Source organism: Berghia stephanieae, chromosome 1, assembly GCF_034508935.2.
Source record: "Berghia stephanieae isolate SIO BIC M18660-M18661 chromosome 1, UCSD_Bste_1.3, whole genome shotgun sequence".
NCBI classification, from domain to species: domain Eukaryota; kingdom Metazoa; phylum Mollusca; class Gastropoda; order Nudibranchia; family Aeolidiidae; genus Berghia; species Berghia stephanieae.
Genome location: NC_088360.1, coordinates 27,243,283 through 27,261,148, shown reverse-complemented (window position 1 = coordinate 27,261,148; position 17,866 = coordinate 27,243,283). Strand labels below are relative to the sequence as shown.

The window sequence follows — 17,866 nt, the reverse complement described above, 5'->3', positions numbered from 1 at the left end:
ATAATATCAATACCAAATGAATGAAATAAAAACAACACAAGTGTACAGATAAAAAGTATTCAATAAACCTACTAATTGAAAAGTAAAAAAATCTTACATGAGGTGGTGTATCTCTATTGAGTAGGACTTGCAAAAGCTGTGGTGGAAGGAATGGTGGGCCAGAGTGTTTGGCATCTGTTCGTCGGGGTGGAATTACTCGACCATATTCACTCGAGGACATATCTAGAACAGATGAGAAAAAAATAGAGAAACTAGGAATTGAATGTCATGTGACATGCAACGATACATGATGAAATAAAATATAAAAAGATAATTCATAAGTGGGTCGTGTATAAAAGAGTCAACAGGACCATTTGTCTATTTTCATAGCTGATAAATTCAAGAAGCTTGTTTTTTGTTTTGTTTTTAAGGGTTTTACGGCGCTTGCAACACATTTAGGTTATATCAGCACCAGTAAAAAGGAAGAAAATGGGATAGCGAAAAGTTCTGGAATTACAAATAAAGCACCCAAGAAAAAGTAAGACAAAGGGGAACTAGGAACATATAGGAATCAGATGTAGATTCCAAGAGCACACCATTAATGTACTTAGTCTGAGATCACCTATAAGTCTCACCCAGACACAAGCACAAGATCCAACAAAGAGAAATACACTCAAATGCTTACATTTCATTATACATTAAAAATAACAAATATAATAATACATAACAGAGAGATGATTTACAATGAAAAAAATATCATCTCCTAAAACAATAACCATGCATTTAACAGTTTCCCTCCCAGCCAGGACTCCGAACAGGGCTAGGACAAAACCAAGTAATCTCATTCCAAGACAAAGACAGAAAGCATGTTGGAAAACAGATATAATGGGATAGAAGACACAGTATGTACCTCCCTGCCCACTATGGGAGGTCAGGAACCCCATCCAGCCTGATGAATTCAAGAAGCCATCACACATAAATAATAAACCATAAAAAAGGCTCAACCCAAGCTCTCGTTGGATCTTTGCATGTTGAGTTAGTTTTAGTTTATCTGTATTCCAGTTATTGAATTTTACTTATTTTTGGATATCACATGATTTAACTGTCAGGAAATATAAAAACACAAAATCTGTATTTGATATTTTAAGAAAAACAATTCAATTTGAGTTACAAATTTTTAAAATTTTACATTCATGAATGAATCGATGTCGCTTACTGCAATGTTAAAAAATTACATTCATGAGATATATTAAGAACATCTAAGATTGTGGGTTTAGAGTAAAGCACACATTTTAAAAACACAAAATCCCACAAAAAGCTAACTGTGCTATTTGTCTGAAAAGGCTCTTGATTTCTATTATAGCACTACTTTCTTCTTTCTTCTTATTAAAATATGCATCAGATAAATCATGAAATCTGACCTATTAATTTCAATGATTTGGCATGCAAACAACAAACAATTTACGGTGTTATATTCCATTCAATTTTACCATTTTGTATTCTAAAATGTTTTAAAATACAAATTTTAACCGAAATCAGTAACATTCACCTCAAGGAAAAACTTACTAGAGTCGGTCTTAGACTCTCCGTCATTATCATTCCTGATATTAGTCAAAAATCGAATAATATTAATATAACGGACATATTTCAGTTTCATTGACAAAATGTTCTTAATAAAACTCACCAGAAGATAATACCCTATACCATTACATTTCAAAACAAATATTCCAGAATGATAAAAAAAGTTTACATTTTACAAAATAACATTTATAAAAAAAATTTTAATTAACAAAACTATGAGAGAGGTAGAAATCGGAATGCATTTACCTTTTTTTACTGTTGCTCGACTATCAATAGCTAATGCTTCAAATGCATCGAAATCAGATCGAGCTACTTTCACCGTGTTGTTTTGTGTTCCTATATCACTGCTTGCGAGGGGCTGTGAAGATGAGGAAAAAATTTAGACTGGTAACATATACCATCATTCGCCATTGCTATGGAATCATTACATCAAAAGGCAGACCATTACAATTACAAGAATATTAGCACAAAAAATACTTATTCATATTCTGGGAACAGAAGTCTTTCAGAGAAGAAGAAAAAAAAATTGAGCTTTATATAGCGCAATATCCACTAAATGTGTTCAAAGCACTTTACAAGGGTCAACAGCAACAATGAACATGTAGGACGGGACATGCCGCCTATTAGGCGATATTACAATTTTTCAGACTAAGACAACACTGTTAACAGCCAAGTACTCATTTTACACCTGAGTACGGTGAGAGAATGTGAGTAAAGAGCCTTCTCCAAGGACAACTATGCGCCGAGCGCGAGGCTCGAACCCTGGACCTCTGCAGTGATAGGTAAGAAAGACGCATATCGGTATCTAGGTCAAATTGACATTTTCTGGGATTCACATACTTGAGAGAAAGGCACATTTTTCTATCTGAGTTTGGTAACTCAATCGTTGTAAATAAAAAAGCTGTTTCATTTTGAAAATATGTGACTTGACCTAATTTGGTTTAAATTCGTTTCGAGGAATGACAGATCGACGCATTTTGAATGTGGATATGACAGAAGGTCGCATTTTGTAATATGCGTCTTTTTCCCTTATTCGTCCACCGAATGACATAATTTGTCTTTCACAAAAAGACGCTTTTCGGATATGCGACTTTCTGCCACGACAGTCTCCAAAAATTAATATATCTATATGTGTCCGTTTGTATTACGACTGGTGACAGTGAAAAGAACATATTGTTCTCCAATTTTCATCAAATAGTCAATCATCAAAGTTGTATGAGTAACTTGCTGTTTTGGTGTGAATTCTTCATTTCCTCGGGTGAGTTTTATTTTTTTCCTATTCAAGTGACCAAAGAATTAATGTATATAATCATATAATTACTTGATGTTTAATAATTATTTGCTATTGACGTTGTGATATTTAACTTAGACAAATGTTGATTTACATGCTAATAGCACTACTTTTATTGTTGTTACATGTACTATATTTATGATTATCATTATGATGACAATTATTAATATTAATGTTATTATTATAATCATCATCGTTATATCACTATGAAAGTAGAAGTTGTAGAATAAGTAGTAGTCGTATTAGTAGTAACAGTTAAAGCATTTGTATGTGTAGTAGTAGTAGTAGTAGTAGTAGTAGTAGTAGTAGTAGTAGTAGTAGTAGTAGTAGTAGTAGTAGTAGTAGTAGTAGTATCAGTAGTAGTAGTATCAGTAGTAGTAGTAGTATCAGTAGTAGTAGTAGTATCAGTAGTAGTAGGAGTAGTAGTAGTAGTAGTAGTAGTAGTAGTAGTAGTAGTAGTAGTAGTAGTAGTAGTAGTAGTAGTAGTAGTGGTAGTAGTAGAAGTAGTAGTAGTAGTAGTATAGTGTATCAAATAGACGCCCACCCCCCATCCATTAATTTCGCGAACCTCTCCTCCCTCCTTTTGAACTTATTAAACTTATTTGTTTTTTGTTTTTAATGGTTTTACGGCGCTTGCAACACATTAAGGTCATATCAGCGCCAGTAAAAAGGAAGAAAATGGGATAGTAAAAAGTTCTAGAATTACAATTAAAGCACAAAAGAAAAGGTGAGACAAAGGGGAATTGGTTCAAATAGGAAACAGATGTAGATTCCAAGAGCACACCGTCAAAGTATTTAGTTTGAGATCACCTAAAAGTCTCATCCAGACACAAGCACAGACTCCACTAAGAGGAATACACTCAAATGTTTACAAACCATATATAATACATAAAAACAAAATACAGTGTATGAAAGATGATTAACAAGGAAAAAAAATATCATCTCCAAAAACTAACTATACATTTGACTGCTTCCCTCCCAGTCAGGGTATCCGGCCAGGTCCAGGACAAAACCAAGCAATCTCATTCCAAGACAAGGACAGAAAGCATGTTGGAAAACGGACATAGGGGGATAGAAGACACAGAAAGTACCTCCCTGCCAGCTATGGGAGGTAGGAACCCTACCCAGTTATTAAACTTAAAATTCATTCTTAAATATACAAAATACTGTCCCTGCAATTTGCTGTGGTTGAATTCTTCGGTCAAACCCCCTTCTTTGGTGAAAATAAACACCGCGCCCCCCCCCCCCCCCCCCCCCCCCCCGGCTTTCTACTAAAGTGCGCACCCCCACCTTTCCATTGAAATTTGACAAAACTGCGCACCCCCCTTGCTTGGGATCAGGACAGTGGGAAAAATAATAAAACCAATCAGGCCTGAAAACCAATCTAGGACTGTGTCGGACTCTGTACCTTCTGAATCAAAGTGAAAACCTTAACAACTGAGACAATAAGACTCTAGCTATGCATCCAATTAGCCCTCAATAACCTGTTTCAATATTCTTTTGGGAAAGGCAAGCAACTGTAACTCAATATCATATCATAACAACGTTACTTTATGATAAAGATTATTTCAATAAGTCCACTCACGTTCAATTTTTGAATATCTATATTTATATCTCTTTCATCAGATATGATCGAACCCCTAAAAGAGCCACCGGTACCTCCACCTCAGCCAACCCAGATTAAATAAGTCATGACAATCAGACTCCAGTGATTCAGATATTGACATTCCATTGAAACAGCTAGCTTAGATCAACAGTGAAACCTCTATCAGGAGGAATTACATGATGTATGAGTGTCATAAAAGCAGAGAGGAAAAGATTTAAAGAAACCACGGACAACAAGAAAAACGGAGGAGACGAGCTAGATAGGTTTACCTCAACACCGAAACGAAAATCTGCAGTAGAAACACGTAAACTGGCTGTTGAGATTAAAGAAGCAGATGCAAACGATATGGATTTTGTGTTGAATTTACTATTGAGAACCAAAGTTTAGATAATGACTCAGAATTTGAAATGTATTTGGAACTTGTTTCTAAATATTTCGCCAAAACCACTGCACCTAGAGTTCCATTTGCTGAAGAGGAAGAGTATTTGTCCGAAACTGCCACGCCGGCATCCTTTACCGGTTTAGGAGAAATATCTGAAGGAGAGCATGTTCCAGGTGTGTCATCGATTATAGAGACCACGATTGCAGAGTGAAACAATAACTACACCAGATCTAGAAATAGAGACAGTGTTTACTCAGTCAAAAAAGAGAAAGCACAAGACGCCATACAAAAAGCAGACTAGAAAATACACAAGCTTTTGCGAATGAGAGAAAAGCATTCGGTCTTGGAAGATTGTGCGCCGACCTGCTCCAAAAAATGCCGTGACAGATTCTTGGAGTACCAGCGACGGGAGCTTAACAGATGTTCTTGGGAGAGGATTGGAAGGATCAGCGCAAATTTGTACGGACTTGGGTAAGTAAAACAGAATGCAGAGATCAGGGCTAAGGCATTCTTTCCAAGGAGAAAATTGCCTAGTCATGTACATGCAAATATACAATGAAACAGGAAGATGGAGTCTTCCATCCCTTGTGCAAAAAGTTCTTCCTTACTACTCTCGGATTCAAAGCTAATAATGGCAAACTGATAAGGAACGCTTTCAAGGATGTCGGTGTTAACGAAAACAATGTCATAGAAGTACCCCTTGTTGACAATCGTGTACGTCATAGTCCCTGGCACAAGATTGACCACACCATTATCCATGAACACATGGAGAAATATAAAGCAAGCATTTCTCATTATAGACATGGGCACGCGCCTTTCAGGAGATATTTACCATCTGGTCTGATCATCAATGATATGCACGAAAAATTTTGCGCAGTCACTGGAAAAGCCATATCAAAGAAACTCTATTATTCTTCATTTAAAGAACTTAACATCTCACGAGCTGTACTCGGTCAAGAAGAATGTGAAAAATGTAAGTCCTTCTTGTTGCACAAACAACTATGCAACTATGAAGAAAGGTGTGAACCGTGTGCCGAAAAAAATCATCCATCGGACACGATACAGAAATGCTAGAAAGAGGTATCAACGGGATGCAGATAAGAGCGAAAACGCCAACACAGCCCATCCAGTGTTTGCCGCTGATATGCAAAATGTAATTTTGCTGCCGAGAATGAATCAGTTTAACAGAATCATTTTCACAAGCAGACTGGTCTTATTCAATGAGACATTTGCACCAGTGGGCTGCTGCAAAAAAAAGTGAAAAGGACATTGTCGTGATATGGAATGAATCAATTTTAGGACGAAAAGATGAAGACCTTGCATCAGCTTCTTACCATTTCCTAATATTTAAGCGTGATGCCGAATCTGTTACGCTCTGACTGGATAACTGTAGCGCCCAAAATATAAATTGTACCCTTTATTCTATGTTACTTCATCTTGTAAATGATCAGACTACTATAAAAGCAAGCACCATCACAATCAACTATTTCGAGCCTGGTCATACTTTTATGGCAGCTGACTCCACCCATGCCGGAATCCAAAGAGTTCTGAGACAGAAAGACGGCTAAATCTTTGATTTCAATGACTTTGAACAATGTGTCGTAGAAGCAGGCTGCCAGACAATGCTGTTGAGGTTTAATGACTTTGCCAACTGGGATTCTGGAGTCAGTAGTTATCTGTTGAGCAAAGCTGACAATCGTCCCTACCTAGCTAAGATTGTTTGTTCTGAATTCAGGCGAGTGTCACCAAAGACTCTCTTCTTCAAAATAGCTTTGAAACGCGGATATGTTTGTACGCCAAAGTTTCGTACAAAACTCAGGGGTGTAGGATGTACAAGAAGGATGAGATCGTGAAACAACTTGTGGGTTTGACACCCCCCCCCCCCCACCACAATAGACGAAAGTACTGGATAGACCTACCAACCAGCTCCACGAGTAAAAATCTTTGCAAATGGCCCTTCATCATTCACTGACTAGTTGGAAACGTTGCTCTTCCAAACAATGTGTACGAGCACGCAACGTTTACACCTAAGTAATGATTAAATTCATTATCTAAAGAGAAGAGATGGAATATAATATATATGTGATAATATTAGCAATGACTACAAAAGCAAACTCCATGTTAGTGAACAATAACGAAAGAGGGAGAGAAAGAGAGTTAGTACTAGTTATACAAATAATGCTAATCAAATCAATGAAATGAAAATATGAAAATTTACATGACTGATACTGACGCGAATGTTCTGAAATAATAAAGCATGTTCAGCTTGATATCCTATATGTTTTTGATTGGTTTCTTCCGATTATTCTAGGGACCTGTGATTATGTTGTTTTTGCTTATTATAGCTTAACATTGGGCGATATGCGTCCTCACATGGCACTATATATAAATATGCACATTACCGCTAAATTAGCCCATGTCTATGACAAACAGACGCAAAAACAATATACGTCCATTTGTCACACACTGGATACACATCCGAAAGTGTGATGACGCAAAATATTTTTGCGTCTATCTGTCAAAGACATGTGTCAATCAATTTTCAATCATGGATTTGGCAAACGGTCTTTTGGTGAATTACACGGTTGATACAAATATTATGGTTTTCAAGTTCCATGAATAAAATAACAAAAAAATTATCTTTAATTATCTATTAATTCTTTTAGATTCAAGCCAATAGTTACAATGTTATTACGTAAAACAGTTTTTTGCGTTTCCTGAAAAAGTAGGTTTTCCCGTTATGCGTCTTGATCCGAAAGCGAGTGTCATACCACAAGACCACATAGCCGCACAAGAAAAGGCTCTTGGAGCTCCAGTTTAAGTACATTCGATGGACAACAGCAATTTCTTGTTAAACTTTGGAAAGGACACTGTTCTATGGCTAAATACTCTCTATCTATGAGATCTTACAGACCTAGCAACCCAATCATCGCTTAGTGGAAAGAGGAGTGTGTTAAAAAAAATAAATCTGGGATTGAATCTAGTCCCATTTTCTTGTGCACAAGTGTGCTTTACAAAATCCAGACCTCCCAAAAAAATTAAGCCTTAAGACTAATTAAGTTTTATTATCATCATAGTACTTAGTTCCCCGGATCTGTGAACTGTATTGAAAAAGAAAAAATTAAATACAATTTTTTTTAAAAACAAAATGAACTCAATCACAGTTGTGTAGGGAAAAAGTAATTGAAGAAACGTTTTAACTGCTCTATCTTTGCCATATGTCTTCTATTTAATCTCCAGTCTACTGTGCCATCTTTTCAGATTTTTATTTTATGTCTGTTCTCAAATCTTTCACTTATTTTCAAAATATATGCAAAATGAAGCATATTTTCTTTCCTTTGTCCGTGTTTAGTGTTAGTTTATAACAAAAGTGTGGAAAATAAGATAACAGCATGAATATAAGACTGACCTCAGTTGGGGCATGGAGCCATTGACCGTCAACATGGAATTTATATTGATGCTCTCCCTCTGGTAGGTCAAGAATGGTGTAAAAGTCTCCCTGGCTAAGGATGAAAAAAAATAAAATTATAATATCTAACAAATAAAATAAAATAAAAACCACGAATAACTATGTGGGAAGAAAAAATAAAACAGGGAAAAGTAAGCTAGACTAGTGGAGAAGACGTTACACAATTCACACTCCCGAGGACCTGGTGAAGACCTGGTTTGAAGCGACTTTTTAAGGGGTCGTGGATAGCTCATACGGTAGAGGCACAATCTCCCCTGTCGTACCAGTAAGGTAGCGGGTTCAAGCCCCCATTGCCGCCGCAAAGTTTTTATTTCTCTGTTGTCTTCTGGCACTTTCCTACTCGCTTCATTTCTTGAGGACCTGGGTACAAACATCACTATTAACAGCAGAGATGCCAACCTCAAGAATCCAAAATGTAGAATTTGGAAGTAAAAATGTTATTTATTAATCCAGCGCAATCCCCCATTTCATGAGTAAGAAGAAAGTAGCCCTTTAGAGCCAATCGGCCCATGAAGTTGGAATTTTTCTATCGCGTCAAACGGACAATAGCAATTGCTTGATATCCTTTGGACAGGATGCTAGTCTATCGCAAAGTACTTTCCGCCAAATCTAACAGACTCAGCTACCAATTCACTGCTGGATGGACAGGGGAATCAAAAAAAAATCTTGACTGCACCCGCTATTGATCAGTCTCTTTGCATGTTAACCCTCTCGTGTTCAGATTCTTTTTGGGGGAGTAGATAATGAGTTCCCTATATGACCATGTCAATCATGTAGACATCCTTTGATGATATAAGCCTACCCTTAGATGTCTGCAGTCGCCTTTTCGTTTTCTACGGTCACTCATGGCTAAACTCCGACTTAAAAGTCTCAATAATTTTTTTCATTCTTAATATGAACTTTTATATTCACATACTGAATTGTCGTCTCAAGTACAAAAATATTGAAATTTTAATTACGACATAGTCTCTCATCTTAACCTTAGTCATTACCAAGACCTATTTCTCACCTCTTGACCAATGGAATTTTGGTCTTCCAGCCGTTGAAGGAGCCAGAGATGAAGACATCCTTGCCACCACCTTCCCATTTGAATACTGTGGGTAAAAGTTTACTGCTTGCTAATTCACTGGGTTCCTGTCCAGGTGTCAGTGTACTAGCTCTTCCTCTCTGTCAAAATCAAAGATTTATAATTATAAAACAGCAATTATTATGTTAAGAATCTCATGGACAGAGAAGAAAACTAATGAAGAAGTATTAGAGCAAGCTGAAACTAAAAGGTTATTAATTCGTACAATAATAAAAAGACACATGAAATTTTAAGGGCACCTAAATCGACATAAATGTATTGAACATCTTGCTCTCACAGGAAAGATAGAAGGTAAAAAGAGTAAAGGTAGGCCAAGAAAAACATATTTGAATAGTTTGAACAGCTGGGTGACAAAGAAAGAGAAGAGTAGTAATATTAGTTTCCTGAGGTTATCTGATCAGAGAGATGAATGGCGTACCATGATCACCGATGTCTGGCACAGAATTGGTACTTGAAGAATTATACTCAAAATGAAACCAGAAATAAACATGCAAAGCTGCAATTGGGCGCCTAGAGTTTGAAAAATCTCCCCGTGATTATTCAAAATCAAAACTCAAATGTGTGTGCGCAATCATAAGCAACTGTCACTGTCAGCAGGGGGGAGAGGAGGAAACAGTGCAGGCATTGGGCAGAGGGTGGAACTGATGGAAGAAGAGTTCAGAAGAAATAAAAGTTTTGCAGACATCAGACTAACTCAGCTGATACTACCTCTACTTCATACAGCAGAAGAACTGTTGCTTGTTCAACACTATCAGAATATAGTATTGTCTTGACCTGATTTTATTTGGACATCGTTTAAAGTATGATATGTTAGAAAAGCACTTCCTTTGGACTATTTTTAATTTGACAGGCATGTGTTACTGTTCAAGGATTTTAACTTCTAACCAGACTTCCAATTGATCCATGATTTGTCTTTCTTGTCAATTTAGGCAGTTTTAGATGACCTGTTGATAGTTCCCATTAAGTTACTATACACCATTATTCATTATTGTTATTTTCATTTGCATCAATTTAATGAAATTGTCAATAACAAATATAAATTAGAAACGTAGATCAAATAAAATAAAAAACACAAAAAACAAAACAAAACTAGTATATTGCTATGGGCTCAGATTACTATGTCCTTGTGTGTACCTTTGTTATGTAAAATTTCAGATTATGCAACTTGTTCACTTTTGTGATCAACAATACTATTCTTAATTTATGTCAAAACTTTTGGCCAGATCATAGAAACCAAAGAAGGCCATTGTCGAATTGCCTGTCCGCTTTACCACATCTGGTACACTTGGTGAATATGCACATGAGCTTTGGAGTTGAGTCTGAATAGCCCGGGAGACTATTCAGACTAGAGTCCAAAAAGCCCTGGTTCTTATTGATGCAGGCCAAAGGTCAAGAAAACTGTTGGCTGAAGTTAAAAGGAGAAAACTGACCTATTATGGACACATTCGGAGAAGCAATACCATCCAAAAATCAGTGCTAGAGGGTAAAGTAATTGGCAAAATGACAAACCAAGGGAGTCTTGGATAAAGATAATCGACTGCTCAGCAATGGCCCTTGAGCATGAAGCATGGCATTCAATGACATTTCAACCTCTATGTAGGGAGACTGAACTCCGGTAACATAAGGTAATCTAACCAGGAACAGCTGGATTATCTCAACAGAACTAGAACCTTTCCCTCCTTCCCCTGCTCTCAGACTCTGAGTCTGAGTCAGTGTGGATTCGAATCTTGTTCATTTGATTTTTTGGTGTTGAAGTAGAAGTAGAGTGTTTTATCAATGGCACATTTGGCTATTTTTACAGTCCCGTAAAGACAGTACTCAGATCTATATTCACAGTTCCATTTGATGCAGTACATATTCATGGATTTTCTCTTTTGTCTTAAATTAAATCAAGCACCTTGGCCCAAGCCTCCACACTCCACACTTGAAGTACTGCCTTGCCTCAGAAATGTCAACTTCCTGATCTAAGACCTGCATTCATTGATAGATCTTTTTTTGATGATGGAATTTTGGAGAGGCCTTTTGGATCTCACTTGAATCAGCATCTGCTACAATCCAGTCCAGAATCATGATAAATGGCAATGGTAGGAGGAACTGGAACTGTAAAAATAGATCTGGCTCTGGGTCTGAGACTGAGTACCGACCGTTCGGTGCCTACGAGATACTACTATCTACTATTACTGCTACAGTAAATTGTAAAAATAGCTACGAAAAATACAAATTAAAAAAAGACATGTAAAAAATGCAGTGACTCTGACTCTATGAGTCGGTGAGAAGCAAAGAAAAAAAAAAATGGACAGGTCACAACGGACGTACCCTTGGTGGTGGTTCAAATCGATCAGCTTCAGCACTGAACCTGAACCCTGAATCAAATCTGGACGCAGTTACCGATGGAGCCCCGTCATCCCCAGAAACGTGTCGGTTCTTAGACGAATTTGTGTTCCCCATGCCTTGGATAAATAAGTTATACCCTGTTCCACACCCGTTAAGGAAATATTGTCATAAACAATCAGCCGAATAACCTTGGGTCTCAAATACGCCTCTATGACAGGTCGCTGATTGATTGTAAACAGGCTGAAGTCGAAGTGTAAACAAAGCTTTCAAGGACTCCTTCACAATGCAATAAAGAGACACAAATAAGCATGTTACGCATTTGAAACGTTTTTCATTGGTTGCGAAAAAAAAAATCAAAACAACACTGTTGTTCCTATTCTTAAGTACATCTCACAAATACAAACAAAACAATGTTTTCCAACTTCGAAAATATCTGAATATCTTGCAGACCACGAAGTAGTAAACAAAAATGGAGGATCATGTGGAGAATTTCCGTAGGATTGTGGGATACAAAAGATCGTCTGATTCCGACAGAAAAATAAGAGCCAATAATTAAACCTGAAATAAGAGACTCCGGCATATCAACGAGGGGTTTTCTCACGGACACCAAGTCGTCAATATTCGTAAATCAACATTAGAGCACGTGCTTTTCCCTCATCGCATGTGCAGTATAACAAAATAAACATAATGTAACCGCTTGCACTCACAAGGCATGACCTTGTATTTTGTTTTCTTCGCAATATGAAACAAAACATTTTTAAAATGGGCCTCAGACTTTTGCATGCAGTGTACCTATCATAAACAAATATTATTGAGCAATCTACACGTAGGTATCATGCTCAATTCACTACCTGCTCACCTACTTCATATTATTATCATCAATATTATTATTAGTATTATGATTATTATTACTATCATCATCATCATCATCATTATTATTATTATTATTATTATTATTATTATTATTATTATTATTATTATTATTATTATTATTATTATTATTTCATCACTTTCGAAAAATCAAAGGTCAAATGAAACGTTTGTTTCTAGGAATTCTAATCACTGGCGGTCGGTCTATTGAGCAAAGTTGTTTTGTGCCGCCCTATAATTTTCAAATTTAGCAGATACTGCTTTCTGTCTCAATTTTTGCCTATGCTGATTTTCGTTCACACTCTCTCCTGTCTTACTTGCCATGATCGGTACCTGTAACTACTGTACGAAGGTTGTGCGTCATCACGGACGACTCTCTTTTTCTTGTGGCCCCACGCGAGGCGAGATGACGTGCGACAATGAGCTGAGGGTGGGGTATGGGGGCTACCATGAGCCAAAAAGTCAACAGGCCGCCCAAGCATTTTATATGAAAGACTGTTTTCTTCTGTTTAAAACCACGGCTATCCACTTCCCACCAGAAACAACTAATACTCTTGACTGCTAAAATAACTAGGTCACGCCGGCAAATTTAATTTTGCACACCTTGAGGCCTGACTTGGGAGAAATCAAAACCATATCAATTTTATCATTGAAAGAACAGGATTGTTGTAATCAAACCATACGGATGAAGAAAATGACAATAAATATAGATCTTATGCTATTCGTTTTCCTCAAATGGATGTTAATCATCAATAAGAATATTACACAAATCATTCACCGAGTAGAGCCCCATGATGCTATAAATAAGATTCCCAGTCCATTATCCCGACACACACAGCAGTTCAATTTGTAGTTATTAGTTATGTTATTGTCTTTGGAGTAGATAAGAAATGCATTGAGTTTGGATTTTCTATTCCTTCTATTAATGACTGTTACCACAGTTGATATTCGAAGGAAGAAATTTATATGGCAGTCTAATTGCTGTTGTCATGTTGTTCTTTTAACAAAAATGATATTCACAAATCTCAATGAACAGACGTGTATCGCAATCCATACCGAAACAACAATGAAAGGATCCATAGACTTCAATGATCGGATGTTATACAATTTTTTCTGTAGAGGAAAATCGACAAAGGGCCCTCTTTTAAATAAAATATGCCCGTCGTAAATGCCACTTATATATATCTCTTCAAAATTCAAACCACACATGACCCCCCCCCCCCCCCCATTTTATTTTTACACACAATATACACACATTCTAAAAAAATAAACCCACTAGAACATTTATATAGAGCAATTTCCGCTAAGTGAGCTCAAGACACTTAAAAAGGGCTCCTAAGCCAAAAGCAACATGAAGACGAGACATGATGCCTGTTGGGCGAGATAACATTTTCCTCCAACATAATCAACACTGCTTCTGGTCAGGTACCTACTCATTTTACGCCTGAGTACAGTGAGATAATGTTTTTGGTCCATGCCGCCTTAAATAAACAGCCAGCAACCGCCCCTGATTCTAATGTGTACGCTTTGAAAAGGATAGACAATGGGCATGATCTATATTAACTTTCCATGTGCTCAAGGTCATTGGTCACATTGCAAAATGTGCTCAAAGTGACCCACTTAGTGAAAAGTGTTCACAGCTTTTTAAATATCTAACATCACGATTGGTCATTTGATTCAGCTTGACACATGGGTATGTTTATAACATTTGTAAACAAAGTAGCGTGTTTACATTTGTTAAGAAATATCCAATCGTTGGAGAGCAACAAATCATGTGATTGATGACCTGGTTGGACGAAAACATGAATATTGAGCGCTCCCATTCTCATCTCGTCATCCCTTCAATATCAAATGAACACAAATAAAATATAAACTTAGCGGTGTTTAACTTAGATTATTTTCTTATAATTTATGTATTATCTATCGATGTTATACGTTTAGGTAAAATACTCACAACATCCACCAGCGGGATATTATAGATAGAATGCGCTTGGCCAAGAAGTTCACAACATTGCCATCCGGAAGTATAACGGACCAACACACAAACTCTGTGTAACCATGAACTTTTATAGTCTGGTTAATACAGTTTAGTGAGAACAACTCACAAACGCGGATGGCAAAAACCACAACAAAGGCCTGAGTGACGTCATCTGCATACTATCTATAACGTACCAAACAAGACTTTATGTAACCTTGAACGTTCACAGTCGGATCGTAGCCATCGTTAACATAATATAGATAGTATGCACTTGGCTAAGAAGTTCACAACATTGCCATCCGGAAGTATAACGGACCAACACACAAAACTTTGTGTAAACATGAACTTTTATAGTCTGGTTAAGAGTTTAGTGAGAATCACTCACAAACGCGGATGGCAAAATACAATAACAAAGGCTTGAGTGACGTCATCTTCGTTCTATCTATAGATAGTATGCGCTTGGCTTAGAAGCTCATAACATTGCCATCCGGAAGTATAACGGACCAACACACAAACTGTGTTTATCCATGAACGTTTATAGTCGAGTTAATACAGTTCAGTGAGCATTATTCATAAACGCGGATGGCAAAAAACAATAACAAAGACCTGAGTGACGCCATCTTCGAACTATCTATAGATAAAATGCTCTTGGCCAAGGAGTTCACAACATTGCCATCCGGAAGTATAACGGACCTACACACAAACTCTGTGTATCCATGAAATTTTATAGTCTGGTTAATAAAGTTCAGTGAGAACAACTCACAAACGCGGATGGCAAAAACAATAACAAAGGCATGAGTGAGGTCATCTTCGAACTATCTTTTGCCTGACCGTGGCCTTCGTAAAGTTATGGCCTGATACTGACCAAAAAATGACGTCAAAATGCCAGTCTTTTGCCACAAAAGAAAACAAATCGTGAGTTGTATTCAATAGTTCAACCAATGAAATAACTTGTTTCCATGAGCTCTAATAACGACAACTCACTAGGCGGTGCAAAAAACAAATAATGACGTCAAACTGCCAGTCCTTTTGGTTTTCAGTATCAGGCTGTAACATAACGATGGGTGCGGCCTGACTCAAGAACCCTCTAGGACTGGCAGTTTGACGTCATTTTTAAGGTTTGTGTAGCGTCTAGTGAGTTGTCGTTAGTAGAGCTCAAGGAAACAAGTTATTTCATCGGTTGAACTATTGCATACAACTCACGATTTGTTTTCTTTTGTGGCCAAAGACTGGCATTTTGACGTCATTTTTTGGTCAGTATCAGGCTATAAGTTAACTATGGCTACGCTGCTAAACGTATCAAGCTTCTGAACAACATCGAAAACTTTAAAGATGCAGATCTACAGTCACTACAGACTATCCAGCAGGAAAATGATGATGATGATGATGATGATGATAACAATAATAATAATAATAATAATAATAATATAATAATAATAATAATAATAATAATAACAACAACAACAACAATAATAATAATAATAATAATAATAATAATAATAATAATAATAATAATAATAATAATAATAATAATAATAATAATGATAATAATATGTTCTTTGTTCACTTTGAGATGCGCCCCGACAGGGCGTCGGCATCAACCGGTTTCATTATAACAAAAAGTGTTAAAACGAACGTATAAGTTAACGATTGCGAAATGCTAATAAAGGGTTGATTTAATCATTTATGACAAGAACTCATTTTCGTGAGTAATAAACCCCTCATTCTAGGTTCCTATTAGTATTAAGTCAATTGTATTATTCAATAACTGATAGGGTGGGGTGTTCTAATTCGAACACCCAACATGGCTCTCTCAGATCAATGACTTCTCATGGCCACACGGAGAGTCATTGTGAAAACAATTGTTCCTTCCGGGGAGGCCTTCCGAAAGCAGTATTCTTTTTTTTTTTTTTTAATGTCCTTGTAGGGGATTTGGGAAGGGGAAAACTTTTGAAAAATAATATTCTATTAGGGGCTTTGGGAGGGGGGAGACTTTTTAAATAACCCCCCCCCCCCCGCCCCCCATCCCAAACCCCCTACTAAGAACATTATAGAAAACAAGAATACTGGGGATGTAGGAGATTTCGGAAGGCCTCCCGTTCCACGAGTTGCAAACATGATTAAGCGAACATTTTACTTGAAATGCTTGTTCATTTAAGACTTTATTTGTGTTATTGGCCTTGATTTATGAAATATAGTCTCAATTCGGACACCAAAACCGTTGTTCCGATTCAGACACCCCGTTGTGCCAATTCCTCCCTCCCTTTGACAATTGAGACACATACAACTACGTAACTGTTTTTAGTTTGAGCTAAGATGGATGTTTAAACGAGCATATCTTCACGATTAGGATTTATTAATTTGATAATAATCAAATTAAATATAAAGCCGGTTTCTTTATGAATTTAAGAGTTAAAAAGAACGGAAAAGGTTAACGATTACGCAAAAACAGTGATTAAACGATCTCAAGAATCTATGACGTAATTATAAATTATTTTTTTTCAGTAAAAGCGTCTGATATGGGGTATACTGTGCGACGAGAGGATACTTCACTCTAAAAATAATTCAAATTCATCATCATCATCCTCATCATCATCATCATCATCATCATCATCATCATCATCATCATCATCATCATCTCTTTGCGACTTTACCGTAATTTGGCTATGTAAATTTGAAAATATAACAATTAAAAAACAAAAACAAAAAACAAAACACACCCTCCAGCAAAAACAGATCTTCCATTAGCTTACACTATCCAGAATTAATATTACACTTATATGATTGCGTAAGTTGTGAGTCATCTAACAGAAATGTTTTAGCGGAGTTGTGGGCAAAATAATAATGTGCTGAACAGTTTATGACCCTTGGTGAGGAAGAATGAAAACCTGTGTAAGCTGATTTTTTTTTCAAAGGTTTATTTTAGGCAATTGCCAATATGAAACATACATTTACATAGAATTTCCAATCAATACAGGTAAAACTAATAATTATAATTAACCAAAGGACCTTCCGATCCGAAAGCGAGTGTCATACCACAAGACCACATAGATCTGACCAAGTTTAATGTTTGTTTATCATTCAATTAAAAAAAATCAGAGATATAATATGGTTCGAATAATCGTTATCAATTATTCTTGTCTGTCCCGATTGTTCTAGATTTGATCTTCTGACATGATTCTGCAATATTGATGAATAAAAATGATTTAGTAATAAAAAGATCAAATGTGCCGAATCACAAAAGGAATGAAGAAATTTCCTTTTGGATGCATCATTGCATCTAATTGGC

The 17,866-nt window shown here is 36.6% G+C and overlaps 1 protein-coding gene across 2 annotated transcripts in view; it reads right to left on the bottom strand.

Moving 5' to 3' along the window:
• LOC144971151 (5'-AMP-activated protein kinase subunit beta-2-like) overlaps positions 1-12,234 on the bottom strand; it is a 20,027-nt gene extending 7,793 nt beyond the window's left edge. The window contains exons 1-5 of one of the 2 annotated variants that reach the window (XM_078911628.1): positions 11,712-12,234; positions 9,318-9,475; positions 8,249-8,342; positions 1,807-1,918; positions 98-222 (exon numbers count right to left, since the gene is read on the bottom strand). In XM_078911628.1, coding sequence (XP_078767754.1) covers positions 98-222; positions 1,807-1,918; positions 8,249-8,342; positions 9,318-9,475; positions 11,712-11,843 — 621 coding nt within the window. In that variant the 5' untranslated portion in view covers positions 11,844-12,234. The remainder of the gene's footprint in view (positions 1-97; positions 223-1,806; positions 1,919-8,248; positions 8,343-9,317; positions 9,476-11,711) is intronic. The other variant, XM_078911635.1, reaches the window with a different exon arrangement.
• Positions 12,235-17,866: the final 5,632 nt, after the last annotated feature.